Source organism: Orbicella faveolata, unplaced genomic scaffold, assembly GCF_042242905.1.
Source record: "Orbicella faveolata isolate gen_17 unplaced genomic scaffold, um_ofav_v1 contig_2, whole genome shotgun sequence".
In the NCBI taxonomy this organism is placed as follows: Eukaryota; Metazoa; Cnidaria; class Anthozoa; order Scleractinia; family Merulinidae; genus Orbicella; species Orbicella faveolata.
The window spans coordinates 15,456,659-15,471,535 of NW_028301547.1; the positions used below are offsets into that span (position 1 = coordinate 15,456,659).

The 14,877-nt window shown below is 37.2% G+C and overlaps 2 protein-coding genes across 2 annotated transcripts in view; one reads left to right on the top strand and one right to left on the bottom strand.

The window, feature by feature from the left end:
• Nucleotides 1-4,800, bottom strand: part of LOC110044312 (diphthine methyltransferase-like) — a 7,404-nt gene extending 2,604 nt beyond the window's left edge. Inside the window, exons 1-7 of the mRNA XM_089289840.1 lie at nt 4,469-4,800; nt 3,293-3,343; nt 2,933-3,017; nt 2,578-2,660; nt 1,867-2,021; nt 1,370-1,442; nt 697-762 (exon numbers count right to left, since the gene is read on the bottom strand). Of these exons, the coding sequence (XP_089145966.1) occupies nt 697-762; nt 1,370-1,442; nt 1,867-2,021; nt 2,578-2,660; nt 2,933-3,017; nt 3,293-3,343; nt 4,469-4,701 (746 nt within the window). The 5' untranslated portion in view covers nt 4,702-4,800. The remainder of the gene's footprint in view (nt 1-696; nt 763-1,369; nt 1,443-1,866; nt 2,022-2,577; nt 2,661-2,932; nt 3,018-3,292; nt 3,344-4,468) is intronic.
• A 2-nt stretch (nt 4,801-4,802) lies between these two features.
• LOC110044323 (Golgi to ER traffic protein 4 homolog) lies at nt 4,803-14,036 on the top strand. The gene is made up of 9 exons (XM_020749859.2): nt 4,803-4,931; nt 7,151-7,229; nt 7,987-8,144; nt 8,956-9,035; nt 10,822-10,960; nt 11,536-11,679; nt 11,868-11,946; nt 12,342-12,420; nt 13,213-14,036. Exons 1-9 carry the CDS (start codon nt 4,816-4,818, stop codon nt 13,296-13,298), a joined length of 960 nt encoding a protein of 319 aa, XP_020605518.1. The 5' UTR covers nt 4,803-4,815; the 3' UTR covers nt 13,299-14,036.
• Nucleotides 14,037-14,877: the final 841 nt, after the last annotated feature.

The window sequence follows — 14,877 nt, forward strand, 5'->3', positions numbered from 1 at the left end:
CCTTTTAAAGTGGGACAGAGGGTCTTGCTCAGAACACACATGGTTCCCATATTGTCTTAACTCTCCCCATTAGATTGGTGGGATTGGATGATCCTTGTTTAAGATAAAATCTGGAAATTTTAGTCTTAATTAAGACAGAACCAGCCGCATAACTGTTGTCATGGCAATGAAACGACAGGTGTCATTATGTTTCTTTTGTGATGTACATTTCTGGTGCCAAGTTTAAAGAACACTGCTTTAATATTTCTAGAGTTATTCTCGATTGAGTGTTGTGCTGTTTTAGTGGAACCACCTATGACGTCATCATTTTCCTTATTTGCATAATACAAAAACGTAAATATCTCTAAAACGAAAAAAGATATTCCAAAAAGGAAAACGCCATTCTTCTTTACTTTGAAAAGCCTTTCAAATAAGCAGGATTTTTTTTTACTTCATAGGCACTTTAAAAGCTTCTTTAATGGGGTGCCTTTAAAAAGGCAATTTAAAAGTAGTGAACAAAGTCTCTTGTCTTGGTCAATGCTGATAACATTTGCTCAATAGAGTGTAGTATCCTTGCCCTATTATAGGATCCAGGTCGCACAAACTGGTCTTCGTAGCATGCCTAAACAGGGAAGGGGTAGGAGAGGTCAAATACAGCCTCCTCCCTCCTTTCCCCCTCCCCTAATGCCTGCTACTTGTCCAAACTAACCTTCTCACCTGCCAGTTGCCATAATGTGCTCATAAGAGAGATTACACTGAATACTGCTCACACCCATGTCATGCCTGGAATGTAACATCAAAGAGAACCCTAATGTGATGGTCATAAGACTGATCTTCACTAGAGCATAAGCATCTAAGCATAAGCAACATATGTAGGTGCCTTAGGAAATTTTCTAACAAAAAGAACTAATGAACATTTTTGGCGATATGGTGGCCATTTTGAATTCCACTGTTTTAAATAGCTATTATGGGATGCTCAGAGGGTAAATTAGTGTGTATTTGTACCCTAAGCATCCCATAATAGCTATTTGAAACAATAGAATTTCAAAATGGCCGCCAATTGCGGAAAAGGTCCATTATCAACATCTCATTGTGTCCATGTATGTTGCTTTTAAAAAACACAATGCACGCTTACATGTAATCTTGTTCCCAGATCTCTGAGAATGAGATTAGCTTACATGCACTAGTTTACATTAGCTTATGAGGGTGACTGGACAAACTGATCATTAGTTTTAATTAATCCATTCATTAATTAACAAATAGTAATTTAGACTTACCGGTAAATAGTACATCTAGGATAGGATAAATTAACCTGCTAATCACTTACAATTATCAGCAATAAATTATTATTATTACATGTATCTAATACACAGAACATTTTGGAACAAACCTTTTACTTGTGAATGTGGGTTTCTGACAGTCTGTTCTGGTGTCCCATCCTCTAAATAGGCAATCATCTCCACCTAGTGTGGCCAGTAAACATAAAATAAGTTATGTTACCATGTTGAGATATGGGAAAGAAGCCAACCTGACAAATAAACCACTTGACTGCTAGTGCCGTTGGGTCCCTCAACATACTCCCATAGTGACACTCACAATAGTTTTGGAGTGCACCAAAATTTTCACCTCAGGGCACAATCAGAAGGTGAACCAGCATTTTTATCACTGACAGTGGTTTCCCTCTTTACGCATGTTCAGAAACCATGTAGAACTTAGATGCAAGTGCCCAGTTTTTGATTTGGGATTATTTGTTTTTGGAATGAAGTGTACTAATCATTCAGCCAAAATGTTTCAGACATGTTGGCCAAATTACATTATTCTAATTTCAATTCATTTTTTTAAAATTTCAATTAGTAGAATATTGATCCTTTGAAGTTAGCTTCTAACCTGAGTATACAGTGGAAGAATTCCAAGCATCAAATGCCACAATCCAAGCCTCATACTGATGCCCTGTCCACTGTGAAATTTGGCAAAGCCTGGAAGTACCTTCATTAAATTTACAAAGGCCTATCTGACCAGCTGAGTCACTCACTGCAATTAAGCTACAACAGGGAGAGAACAAATATCTCTAATTAAAAATTAGCCTTTCTTTCTCAAGTTCAAAATATGTCTTCTCCTTATAATGGACTGGCATGGTAATGCTATATGGAATCAGTAGTGTTTCACCTTTAATGTCCAAATGGATAAACTGAGCATGCAACAACTGTCAGAATGACACCCTGTTTGCTTGACAGTTGACTGATATCGCAAGGAGAAAGTACAAGTTAATCAGTATTGGCAATCACAGAGTTTACCTCCCTCAAAATCAACTTTAGTTACTGCAAAAGACAAAATGATGTGCAAGGCAAGCTAAAATCTCCAATCTAGATCTCTCATAACCAAGCTTTTAAGCATCAAACAGAGTCAGGTCTGCATTCTAGATTAAGCAAGCTGTTCAAAGGCTAAATAACACTATCTACCTGATAAAATAATTGCTCTTCCAGTAAACTTCTGTTGGCAATAGAAAACAAGCCATGCTATGCAATGGATGGTGATTTATCAAACGGATAGTGTTGTCCATCCTTAACACTACCAAGGCATGACTTAAACAAGTTGTACCTGTTTCCATCTTTTGATGACCAGTCCATTGAAAGACATAGTTTTTCTGGACTTGCAGAGTAGCTTGCACTTTCAGTTAATTGCTATAAATATCAAATAAAAAATTATATTATAATAATAAGTAAGCTTAATAACTTTACCACAACACTATTCCAGTCTTTTGGATGGTGGTAGGGAGGAATTATACATATTTTGTAATGAAAGGGAAGATGAAAAGGAAGAGGAAAACATAATGGGATTCACAGTCATCAGCACTGCCAGAAACATAGCCCTTCTGTAAATCATTATCATTGCCATAATCATGACTGACAACAGTTTCTTGAATCAATCTGAACTAAAATTTTATTTGACATGCCTTTTCTTCAAGGAAAAAGATCTTCAATTCTCCAGCTGAAGTAATAGCACCAAGTACAGCATGCCCATTCAAAGACTTTGACAACCTGTAAAGATTTGTTGCCATTATTTATGAACAGGAATATATATTACAAGGACCTGATCTTGGAATAAGAACAAATAAACTAAGGGCATGCCAGCCATTGCCCAGTTGTTGATGAAAATGCTACCATCCACATTTGTAATGAAATGTTGTCATTCGGTGACCAAATGAAAAACGTTTGCTTTCACCATAACTGAGAAACATATTGCTTTTTGCATGTGTTAAAACAGACATGTTTTGTCGATACAAAAGGATCACAGTTTAGTAAATAAAGCTTACCACTTTGTATCTAAAATGCCAGCTGTTTCAAGACTTTGCAGTTTTTCTAATCTGTATATAAAGAAGTAAGTTAACAGAGTTAATGTGCACAACCATTGACAGTGCCCTGAGCCCATGAGAAAGGAGTTGAAAATTCTAGTGCCAGGGAACAGGGTGAGTAAAATAGTGAGAGTATTTTCTACATGGTGGTCACTTCCTTAATTCCCATGACCTGTTCTCTTGATATGCACTAAAATTCGTTGGTGAATATCAAAAATAATCATTCATTCTCTCAGAGGCTAACAAGGGGAATCCATAACAGAGAGATTGACCGGGAAGTCAGAGCATAAGGCTTACTGTATTTTGCGAAACAAAACGAAACAAAACAAGTAAACCCATACTGTATTTTGCGAAACGAGCCCTTTAAAGACTCTAACGATGTGTAACTTATTTATTCCAATTCTTTAACACTTTTCGTAGATACAACTTGACGCAGTGATGATTTTTGAACAAAGAGTCTAAGCCAAAATATCAGAATTGCCCCGTTTTGCAAATTACACATTTGTAAATCTGTAATTTGCGAAATGAGCTCTTCAAAGACTCTAACGATGTGTTACTTATTTCTTCCGATTCTTTAATACTTTTTGTAGATACAACTCTTTGCAGTGATGATTTTTGAACAAAGAGTTCAAGCCAAAAGGTCAGAAGTGTCCCATTTTTCAAATTACAGATTTACAAATCTGTAATTTGTAAATCATCACTGCACTGAGTTGTATCTACAAAAAGTGTTAAAGAATCGGAAGAAATAAGTTACATATCGTTAGAGTCTTCGACGAGCTCGTTTTGCAAAATACAGTACGGGTTTACTCATTTTGTTTCGTTTTGTTTCGCAAAATACAGTAAGCTGGGCATAAAGCTGGTGTGCACAGAACGATGAGAAAATGGAATGTTTAGTTACTTTTTGTCCAGCCCTACCCATTGTTTACCACATGCTTTATATTTCTCTCTTTATTCTGGGGGGGGGGGGGGGGGCTCTTTGAAAGGCTAGCATCCATCAAGGGGGAGCACTCATTATCTAGATACTCCTAGTCGATTTATGCTCCAGAAACCGGGATGTTGCTCCGGCTGCAAGGTAGATGAAGGGCATACATCCTGTATGTGCATATGTGGTACATTTGTGGTAACTCATGCACAAACCTTCCAAGCGTTTTATCGAGACAATACAGTTGTACATTGCCTAGTCGTTCGTTACCAGTGCTTGAACATTCTTCAGGACATGGCGTAGATTCGTTATCCTCGTCGTTTTTCTCGAAAAGTTGATAAGTTCCGCAAACAAGGTAGTCTTGAAAACTTTCGACAGGGCACCACTCCACAGTATCTGCGTAATAACCAGTGTCTAAAGAGCACAAAGTCTTCGTACGCGTCGCCATCGACAAAAAGCTAATTTCTCCCAGGCGTTCCTTGTTACAATCGCTTGCTATGCAACATGGTAATTCCTCTTCTCACGCGCGCAAAGGACTGTGGAGAAGGGAATTAAATTCAAGATGGCGGCCAAAACGCGAAGCGGCGGAACTCAGCGTGTTCTGCAGAAACTAAATAAGTCGATAGAGGATGGAGAATACTATGAAGCCCATCAGCTTATAAGGACGCTGTACTTTAGGTAAGTTTTTTTTCAAGTTTTCCATATGCGATTGCAAGAGACGGGAGTGAAATACTTCTTGTACCTTGTCGATGTTTACCGGTTGAAATATTGAATAACTTCTTATGTCGCTTATAAATAAGCATTTAAATTAACAATTTCCCTTGTAAATTTTGGTTTTCTCCTTTCTATTAAGTAGTGTAATTGAGTGATGATTGTCATTTTTGCTGGAGGAATTTACTTATTCCACGCTAAACGTAGAAGGATAGTTACGTGAAAAGATTTCAACTCTACATGCTTACGTTTGCATATTCCACTTTTGTAAAAACGAAAAACACATATGTTCAAGTTACTTATATTATGAAAACGTTTAGCGTACGATATGTTGTGTACAGCATGGAATCCAGCTGTTGGTTTTGTATTGCACACTTGTACATGATTGATGAAGGGAATGTAGTAACTTGTACCTTAAAATTCTGAGTGGTATTTTTGTACAGTTCAATGACTTCACACATTGAGGCCAATGTATAATTTCAGATATTGATGTACCATGCATATAACTTAGTTTTGTGTTCTGTATTTGGCTCCACTCTTGACAGGTCTTTAACCCTTACTCTTGCCACTGTCAAACCCATAGGCAGGCTCATGTTTCCACTTAAGAGCAATGCTCGATTTGGCAACAAAAAGATTGTTTTTGTAATATTTGTGACTCTCACAAGGTTTCACAGTATCACAATATTTTTGGGTAGAGCAACAATGAGCCAAAAATAAAGCTTTGTCAGCATATGGGCATCACCAGAACATCACACATTATCACAAGGTATCACACCGTATTGCACTTGGTTTTATTGTGAAAAAAATGTAAGAGTTTGTGTGGTATTTAGAAACAAAAATGTTTGCTTTAAATGATAGTGAAATTAGTGAACAAGTACACCTGGTATTGTGTTCTATCTTAACGTTATGTTTCCAAGCAACTTCTGGTCAAAATATCCTTCCATGTTATATCACAGGTGGCCCAGATGTTGAATATATCAAAGTAAAGTTAAGAAGACAGACTTTGTTCAACGTGCAACTCACTTCAAACACTTCCTTCATTTTTGCACAAAAACGGCTGTTGTTGTCATTCTTCTTCTTTGTCCACACACTGTGATAATGAAACTTTTCCCTTTGAAATCCATTTTCCAAGATGCCAACCTTAAAAAAAATGAAATGTGGTAGATTGTGAATTTTAAATTCTCAACCCTAAAAAAAAATGTGAATTAAAAATACGTGAATTTTCCAAAAATTCACCCTGAAAATGCCAAAAATTGGCCAACATAAGTGTGAAAAATGTACTTTGAGAGCTTTCTAATGTATCTTAGAGATTTGGTGACCTGTAGGAGACCAGTAGATTTGCACTGTATCCGGGAAACTCCCAAATAATCCAGGAGAGTTGACTTAGATGATCTTGTATAAGGATGCAGCAGCTTTGTAAAAGATATTGTGTGTTACCTTGTGATACATTGTATGCTGTTATAATCCTCTTTGAATTCTTGTGACCCTTGTGATATTCTATCAACCTTTGTGATACCATGAAGACCCTTGTTCTATTTTGCAATACTTAAGATTATTCCACTGAGTAGGTGCTCACATTAAAAATGTGCAGTAGTGAAGTAGTTTGAAATGTTAACCTGTTCTGATCACTGTGATTTAATTTATTTCCTCTTTGCCTTGGCAGTAACTTCGTTTGAAGTTAAACCAGAAGTGATTAGATCTGGACTGTTAACTTTAACTGTGAATTTTCCCAGGGTGGAAATGCAAAATTTGCACTGATAAGAACAAAATCACTTCTTCCCACCAGAGCAGCTGGCTTCACCTGTCGGCTCAATTTGGTCGCTTTACCGCTTGTGAGTGTAAAATCAAATGGGAGCCTGTCTGCCATCTGTAACAGAGTCAAGCCTCAAGTTGGTTTAATCAATATAAAGCAGTTATTATAAAAAGCAGATTGTAGACGTACTCTAATCCTACCAAAGCACTAGCCAAAAACCAACTTAAACCCTTGACTTGATTACCAACCCTTTTACTCTAAAAGCTAACCTTAAAGCTAAAATGAATGAATTTCAGTCCGTATTCTGCATTATACTTCAGATATCACATAACTATAGGAATTTATTGGTTTAACATTTTAACAGCTAAGCTAGCTTCAAGGTTGGGTTTTCTTGAAAGGATTAGTATCACACTTTGAATTTACCATTTTCTAGGTATATTTCCCAGAAATGCTATGATGAAGCTATTGAGATAGTTCACAATGGGGCCTGCTTATTCCTGAAACACAAACAGGTAACTATCTGGACAGATCTCTCTCCTCCACTGAGCAGAATTTTACATAATTTCACTCAGTGAACTGAGATAAGCCATGCAGAGTTCTTCTGTCTGGGCATAAAATTATTATTTTGTTATCTGGGCTTTTACTTAGTTGAAATGCAATAGTGAAGAAAATTCAAGTTAACATGTAGATGAAGTATTTTTTTGTTTTCTCTCAAAGATGCTTGGACTGATTACACTTTAAAATGCATGAAAGAGATAGTACATCATCAAAGGGTTATTGCAGTAACACATAAATTATTTTAGTACATTTAGTATTCATAAGGTCAAGTTTGAATCAGGCAGGTGTCCCACAGGTGCCAGAGCTCATCCTGATTTCTGTAGTATGAAGTGACTATAAGTATTTTTACACCCCCCTGGATAGGAAGCTAGCCCATGACAATGCTACTTTCAGTAAATTTAATGGTTCCCATTGACACATGTGGGTGGAGGATGACAGTGTGTGAACAAGTATCTTGCACAAGAACACAAAACAATGAAACCCCAACCAGGGCTTGAATGGGGACAGCTCCATCTACTGTGCCTCCCATTTTAGTGAAGTAGTTTGAAATAATTTTCAAGAACAATGTTGTCTGTCAATGAAACAAACTTGAACAAATTACCCATTGCCATGTTACTGAACAATGATGTACACGACAATCTTCAACACAGGTGAAAATGGTAGCACTTATTTACATTTTGATAACTGTATGTAAACCTTGTGCCTTTTTAGGAAGGAAGTGGCAATGATCTTGCTTTGCTGATGCTTGAATGCTTCCGCACAGCAGAGGTACCTGTTGGACACGATGCCTTGGATAAAATTAGAAGTCTATTTGAACTTTATGAGCCCGGTTCATTGGACAGATATGGTTTTATAAGAGAAGCAATTAAGTAAGTGGAATTTTATAGGAATGGCATGAATTTGATTTCTCAATCTCAAATGAATAGTGTTTTTAGCTTTGTTAGTATTAATTACATTATTGACACTGTTGCACTGTGAATTGTCATACTCCTGGCAATGATGCAAATACTGTATCTTAAACATGACAGCACACCATTTACAAATGAAATATTTTACTCAGGCTTTTAGCTGGGATTTGAAAAGAGGGCATCCAAAATGTGCCAAAGGGCTTGCTCAATGAATAATTAATAAGCAACATATGAAAAATAAAACAATTTTCTTTATTGAGTGGCCATCCACAGGACATCTGGACCCCTATCTGGCTAAAAGCTTGATTTTGCTTTTGGTTTACCGATATATTAATAGTTCAGTTGGGGCTGCATTCTTTGACAGCTATAAGCTAGTTATTTAAACGTTAAGTTCACAGTTTAAAAATGTTAAATGTAAATCTGATAATGTTACTGATTTTCTTACTGTTTACCATTCTCTGATAGCCGATGATCATGTGCACTTACACTTGAAAGGGAATATCCAAAATATCCAAAATAACTTTTTTAGGTCCATGTGCAATGTTTTTCTGCTGTCATTTTCTTAAATTTGACCCATAGTTAGCTTAGCTGCAGCTCATCAAACATTTGCTTCTATAATATAGACCATAGTGACATGACTAATGTTAACAGTTTCTCTGTGCAAATAGAGAAACTGGACTAGGCAGTAAACCGGCTTCAAATGGCCTTACTGTGATCATTCATTTACTGTATTTGCCTATTTGTTTTTTAATAATTTGTCGTGTTTTTACAGATGGACGTCTGATACAGATTCATCCCTTAAATATGGTCATCCTGATCTTCACCTTGTATGTGCACATATATTTTGGAAAGGTGAGATGGTTTGAAATATGCAAACAAACACAGCAACATAAAGGGCACATTACTAATTTGTAATGGAATCATATAACAGTATTGATAGAAAGGTGTTTTATATAGCTACTGAGTGACATGAGCGACTGAAAAATGTTGTGTTCCTGACATTCAAAAGCAAGTTCACTCCATGAGCTGAGGAGTATTTATAAATTGTGACAAATGAAGCCATCGTGTGTGATTTATTTCAATTTCTATATCCATTTCCTTTTCAATTTCCTCTTTTAATTTGTCTCCTAGTTTTAAATAAGATAAAGGTAAAGTCTGCATACAAACTAAGTGGCCCGTCAGGCCAGAGTTTATCCCAGTTTCTGTTGCATGAAGCAACTAAGAGTGTTTTTACTCCCCCCTGGATGGGATGCTAGTGCATCACAGGGTTACCCCCAGCATTAAATTCTTCGGTACCCATTTACACCTGGGTGGAGAGAGGCAATTTGAGAGTGAAGTGTCTTGACCAAGAACACAACACAATGTCCCCAGCCAGGGCATGAACCTGGACCACTCAATCTGAAGTCAAGCAGACTAACCATGAGGCCACCACACCTCTCCTAGTTTTATAGACCCTCCCGACATTCCTACAAACACTGGTGCGAAGGTGAGGTTGGAGTGGACAAAAATACAAGAAATGTAGGAAAATGTACACCCCTACCTCGGTTTGGTTCAATCCAGGCTCTTCAGAAGAATTTGAAAAGTTGGCCTCCAAAATGTGCTATAGGGTCTGCTCAAATGAACAATTTATAAATTAACTTCCAGAAAATAAAGCAATTTATTTTCTTTTAAAAGTAGGTGTCGACAGGACACCTGGATGCACATCTGGATTAAAAAAAAAACACCTGGATGCACATCTGGATAAAATTTTTATCCAGATGTGCAACCAGGTGTCCTGTGGACACCTACTTTTTAAAGAAAATAAATTGTTTTATTTTCTGGAAGTTGTTGTTTTATTTTCCAGAAGCAGGTTTTTAAAAAACCTGGTTCAATCATTCATGTATGCATTGATCAAGTGGAATGTGGGAAAGGTCTAACATAAGACTTAATTTTAGAAGCCTCCCTCCTCCCTCCCCTTTAAAGTGCTACTGGAACAAAAATCAATTCTACTTTTTCTTTGTATTTCAAAACTATATCAGTGAACCACTAAGTGACCGAAGTTTTAAGCCTTCATTTCAAAGAGACCTGTCTATTTTGACTAAAATTTTCATAATTAATGGTGCACCATTACTAACTTTAAAATCTTGAGAGAGCTGGATCGAGGGTAAGATGACGTCAAAGACTCACTAGTTTAAAAATGTAATGCGTGTGTACATGCCTAAATTAATATGCAGCACAGGAGTTTCGAATTTTCAGACTTGTAAACTCGTGTTATGCATGTACAATAAGCTGCGTTTACATGCTGCAATTTTAAGCTAGTGAGTCTTTGATGTCATCTTATCCTCAATCCAACCCTCTGAGGTTCAGTTGGTCACTGAGTCTTGAATGTGAAATGGTGGACTGTGAAATCCTTAACTTGCACTCAAAGAAATACAGCCTTTGGATAAAATTTGAAGCTCAAGACTTTGGCAGTCAGGTGTCAAACAAATGTGCTTTTAAAATCTGAAGGAAAAAGGGAAGTGAATTTTTTGAAGCTTCAGGGAATTAAGCTCAAACTTAACAGAGCTTTGGCAATAGCTTCAAAACTGTGGAAAAAGAGAGTGTTTGAGTTGTTCTGTCAAGATTCTCACATTAAGTTGGATTTTTTATCATTTAACAGAGAAAAACTTCAGTGATTCACAATATCACTTTCTGTTTACTTCGGATGGGCAACAGTGTGCAACAATGCTGGTGGAAAATGCTACGACACTTGGCTTTCCAGGAGAGGCAGATTTATTTGTCACACAAGCAGTTCTACAGTATGTCTAATTTCACTGACCCTCTGCTTAGATTATGCAGAAAGTTAAGGATGTGACATTATGAAATGTCTTGGATTTTCGTTTTTTGGGAACAGTACTTAGTATTTTGGACTGACATAGCTATAGTGCAGATATTTTGTACAAAAAGAAAGATATACTTCAAAGTATTAAATACACTCTTTATTTTATTTAAAAACATACAGGATGTGCAGTGTTGCCAGATTGACAACAATAAATCATGAGTAGCTGAGAGATGAGTACTTGACTTGAAACTTTTTCTTCAATTGCAAAAGTTTGTTATATCAACAGGACTTTTTCATCTGGAAGAGTAAGCTCACAGTGATTCAGTTACTGAATGAACAAACGAATGAACGAATGAACGAACGAACGAACGAACGAACCAACAAACCAACGAACCAACCAACCAACCAACCAACCAACAAACCAACGAACCAACGAACCAACGAACGAATGAACGAACGAACGAACAAATGAATGAACAAGCAAGCAAGAGGGCAGCCTATTTTGTTTGTACTAAGCAAGTCAATTAATTGAGACATTACTCTGTTCCACAGGTTTCTTTGCCTACAGAACCTCATGACTGCCAACTTAGTGTTCTTCAAATATACAGCACAACATCCAGATTTCTCTGGAACTGGACCACCATACCAAAAACCCCTTCTTAATTTTGTGTGGTTCTTGCTTCTAGTTATAGAAAGGTGTGTACTTCAAAGTGAAAAGATGTTTGGAATAATCATGGGATAGACTCATGGCTTTCTAACATCTTTTAAGTATGAAGAACATTGGTCACATCCAGTTGCTTTATTAGGAACATTGTCTTTTCTCGCATTACTAGACTTATTCAGGTTTAAGGAGTAAAGCTCAAGAAATATTTTTGATTTTACAGGAAAGGATCTTTAAGTCAGTTTACAGTGCTGTGTGAAAAATATCAGCCCTCCATAGAAAGAGATCCAGTATATAAAGAGGTAAGTTCTCTTTAGTTTTACAAGTAGTGAGAAGATTCCAACTTAAAAGAAAGTGATTACTATTTGTTGCATTCTTCCATCTTTTTCTGGGATGAGGATATAGTAGAACCTCACTTTTTTCAAACTCAGTTATTTAAAACTCCCCACTATCTTGAACTCAAATCATTTTCCCTTGGATTTTCTTTTTGAATCAATAATTATTGGCCATCTTGAATCCCCAACATCTCAAACCATTTTCACTGGGTTGAACTGAAGTAATATCTTTAATATTGTACCAAAATCTCTGCTACTGTGCACATTCAAGGAACTTTTTGTTACTCATTTAAATGAGATGAGAATATAATTTTTTTTATATGTCTATCTTCATGGAACTAATAATTGCATTTTCCTCTTAGTATTTAGATAGGATTGGACAGCTCTTCTTTGGTCTCACTCCAAAGCCTTCAAACAAAGGAATGATGGAGGGAATTATTGGTGAGTATTGTATGGAGTATGGTTGTGGTTTCCCAACCTGATATCAGCATTGTCGTAGAAGGCGGAATAGTAAGAGCCTTGCTTGCTGGCTGGAGGAGCGGTGAGGGGTGCGCTCTTGCAGAGAACTTGTGTGGACTAAATGATTAACAACAGACTGTAGACAGCAAAGTCACTGGCTGCTGGCACATGTTTTGATGTCTGCTTTCTGGTTACAATCTTTGTTTAAATATTTTTTCTTTTTCTTTTGGTTCCAAACTTATTGCCCACTTCTTTGGACTCCTAACTTTTTTAGAAGCACATAGCCATGTAAAGGTAGTTAACATTTGAGCTGGAGATGTAACCATAACAATACCTGGTAAATAATCTAATGGGTAGGAAAACATGCAAATTGTTAACCCTCAAAAGACATGGTAAGCATTGCTGTCACTTCCATTTTGAGAGTCATCCCCTCTGAGAAATAAAATCTAGGGATGCTTCTTTAGGATATAGCTTGAAAGGGAGCTCATCACCAGCACAAATTTCACTAGAAAACTAACTTACCATTAACATAGTCCTCTTCAGTAGTTCATAGTTCAGTTCTTCCTGGGTTCAAACCTCTTCATCCCCTCTGGGACTAGAAAACAAAGACGAGTTAATATGGAAGGTGCACAGGTCAGAGACATTGTCTGGTCTTTTAACACACCATCATAGTTTTCTTCTTAGTTACATTTCTGAGAAGAATCTTGTCGTAGCAGTGAAAAGTGTGTTGTAAACTCTACCAGAAAGTTGAAAATGTTATCTTGCTTTCCTCAGGTGACATAATGCAGACACTGATGGGTGAAGGGAACAGTGGCACATCAGCATCTAACACAACCATTGAGTCAGAAGAAGTGGACTAATAGTAACTCATGTATATCAAAGAGTTTTTTATATCAACGACCATTAACAAACATAGGCTGAGATTGGTGGTAGAAGGTCCTGGTTTATCGCTCTGTACAGTGACAAAGACTGACTGATAACGCCATCTTCCAAGCTGCTCAGTTATGCCTCAAGGCCTCGTTTTCCAGTTGGACTTGTGTTAACCTGACACAAGTGGAAAAGGAAAAGGAAATAGAAGTACAAAGACTACCAAATTTTCTCCAGTTCACTAGAAAACTGAGTTTGTTTTTCTTTCTTTTAAACATAGGAACATAGAAATTGACTGTAGCAAATAGTCTTGAAAAGATGGGCCATTTGGGTTGATCTTTACTGAATGGCTCAAATAGTTTCTGGCCCTTATTATTGAAAAAAAAAAAGAGTAATACGAGTATCCCAAAAGCCATCACACCAGCACTGTGCCGTAGGTGTACTTCATGTCACCAAGCAGCTTAAGAGCTTTAGACCACAGGCTCAATCTTCTTGAACATTGGATTTGGACCATGAAAAGAGGCACTCATTCCCTTGACTGTAGAGGTCAGAGTGACAGTCTGTTAGAGATAAAAAGTTTTTACTAATACCTTTAACTTGATGAGTTATATTTGAAAAAAATATAAATAAAATAAAATATGCATTGGAAATTAGGAACAGTTGGATTGTTCATATATTTTTACCACAAAGCTGAAAAAGTGTAAAATAAATAGCATTGTTTTGTGGTGAAATGTTTTTATTTTTGAAGTATGATTCTCTGGAATCTGGGAGTGCACATTTCCTGTGCTTATGTTGCAAAACTTTGATGTCTTCTGAAGTGATAAAGTTTGTAAAGAAAACTCTGGGAACAAGTGTTTAATATTGTCATGTTGTTACCTGTGATGTGAACATTTTGCTCTACATTTTTTCTTAGCATACACTGCCTCAAGTTAGCATTCTATTTTCTGACTAATCTTTGTGGCAACGGTAGTTCGTGGTCACACACGTACGCATAACGGACCTATTTTTCTGATTAAATTTGTGCAACCACCGCAAGCAAGTTCTACGCCTTTTTGGAGTCTGAGTGGACAACATTCGTTCATCCTGAGAGCAGCAACGGATATAAGGTTGTTCTATACCAAAACCTACAAGAGGTGAGAGGATGATGGAGTCGACTGTAGACTATTAATATATCTTTCCTCCGCAAAGGGTTCCTAGAAAGGGCTGGGGTGAGGGTAGAAAGGAAGAAAGATCGCGGAGGGCACCAGGACTAGGAGGACAAACGCCGGGCGCTCTCATTCCACCCTCCCCAGGCTCCGTTTTACCTACCTACACGGCCAAGACCGGAAGAAACGGGAGAGGGCCAGTAAAAAGACACGATTGGGCACCGGTCTGTAGACTGACTATTTTCTACAAGATTCGTATTTTAAAATATTTTTGGCTGCGTAAAACAAAAGCAAAGGAGAAGTGCATTAGAAAACACTATTCAGTTCATGTTTTAATTTTCCAACGTTCAGATTGATGCGCTCCCGACTATTTTATCAACCGATTATAGAGCGAATCAAACCCCTCCTTCCCCGCCCTAAGGACATA

Coding starts and splice junctions, on each gene's coding strand:
- LOC110044323 (XM_020749859.2), top strand. CDS start 4,816: ATGGCGGCCAAAACGCGAAGCGGCGGAACTCAGCGTGTTCTGCAGAAA. Junction 4,932..7,150: donor ATAAGGACGCTGTACTTTAG/GTAAGTTTTTTT, acceptor ACCATTTTCTAG/GTATATTTCCCAGAAATGCT. Junction 9,036..10,821: donor TGCACATATATTTTGGAAAG/GTGAGATGGTTT, acceptor ATCATTTAACAG/AGAAAAACTTCAGTGATTCA.